The sequence below is a fragment of the Chinchilla lanigera genome, unplaced genomic scaffold, assembly GCF_000276665.1.
Source record: "Chinchilla lanigera isolate Chin_1 unplaced genomic scaffold, ChiLan1.0 scaffold00036, whole genome shotgun sequence".
Classification (NCBI taxonomy): domain Eukaryota; kingdom Metazoa; phylum Chordata; class Mammalia; order Rodentia; family Chinchillidae; genus Chinchilla; species Chinchilla lanigera.
Window position 1 is genome coordinate 3,423,803 of NW_004955437.1, and position 1,307 is coordinate 3,425,109.

General features: G+C 59.6%; 1 protein-coding gene across 1 annotated transcript in view; it reads right to left on the minus strand.

Annotated features, from left to right (window-relative positions):
- Positions 1-1,307, minus strand: part of LOC106149079 (transmembrane protein 108-like) — a 7,107-nt gene that overhangs the window by 1,700 nt on the left and 4,100 nt on the right. The window contains exon 3 of the mRNA XM_013516729.1: positions 143-597. Coding sequence (XP_013372183.1) covers positions 143-597 — 455 coding nt within the window. The remainder of the gene's footprint in view (positions 1-142; positions 598-1,307) is intronic.

Sequence of the window (1,307 nt, forward strand, 5' to 3'; positions counted from 1 at the left end):
GAACCCAGGGCCTTCACACTGGGCTCCACGCTCAGCTCTTTTATTTTTTCTTTTAAGGCAGGGCCTTAAAAGTCACCAAGTTGCCGGGGCTGGGCCTGACCTGTGATCCTCCTGCCTCAGCCTCCCAAAGTGCCAGGATTACCGGTGTGTGTCTCCAGGCGCAGTCAGGGCTGCATCCTTATTAATGCGGACGGGGCTCGCGGATCTCAAACCTCCAGCACCTGGGTGTCTCGGCGCCTGGCGCGGCTGCAGCCTCGCCGCCCCACTCCCCGGCACGGATGGCAGCACGAGAGCCCCGCCCTCAGCAGCGGGCCGGGCAGCGATGGGGGGGCGGGCAGGGCGCACGCGGGACGCTGCCATCCAGGGCCGCCGGCCCCAGGGCCACCCTAAGACTCCGAGGGGACGTCTTCCTCCTGCGCACTGGCCCTGGCGCGGGCCCTGGCGGGCTGGGGAGCCGGACGGACAGCGAGAAGAGCGGAGCACAGGCCGAGGGAAGGGCGCTGGGCACCTGCAGCGGCTGTCGCGGCGCCGGCCTGGCGAGGTCTTCGGGTCAGGGGGCCCTGCCGTCCCTCTGGCGTGCCGGGGGATGTGGCCCTCCTGTCGTCACAACCCCCGGGGTTCTGATGTTTTGTTATAGTAGTGAAGACACAGCCATTTCTGAAACCGCCCTGGAATTTTCAGATACATGAATCAGTCTCGAGATTTGTGAGAGTTGATTTCTGTCCCTTGGAACAGGCCTGACTGTCACCAGCACCCCCCCCCCATGCGGGTGCTCGTCAGAATCATGTGGGCAGCTTCACCCCCTTACAGCCTTCATATGAGCTGGTGCGGTGGTGCACGCCTGTCATCCCAGCACTCGGGAGGCTGAGGCAGGAGGATCACTGTGAGTTCGAGACCAGCCTGGGCTACAAAGTGAGCTCAAGGCCAGCCTGAACTGCATAGCGAGACCCTGTCTCAAAAAAGGCAAAACAAAAACAAAAACAAAAAACAAAAGCCTGCATGTGAAGTTTAACGGGATACAGAAATACAGAAAGCACACAAAACCTAAGTCCCACATAACCTCCAGGAATCTTGTCACCTTGTGACCATGTCCCCTCTCCCTTTAAAGGGACCCCACCTGTCCTTGCCCCCGCCGCTAACAGCCTGGCCTCGCCTCCCTTGGTCCTCCCAGATTGGAGCGGATAGAGAGAGAAGCCAGACTTCACCTTCTTGGAGCCAAGTTTTCATGTAAGGCTTGGGGTTGGGAAAAGCCTTCCACCACCCCGGGGCTTCCTTCTAAATTTTTTCTTTCACTTGCTATTTTTTTT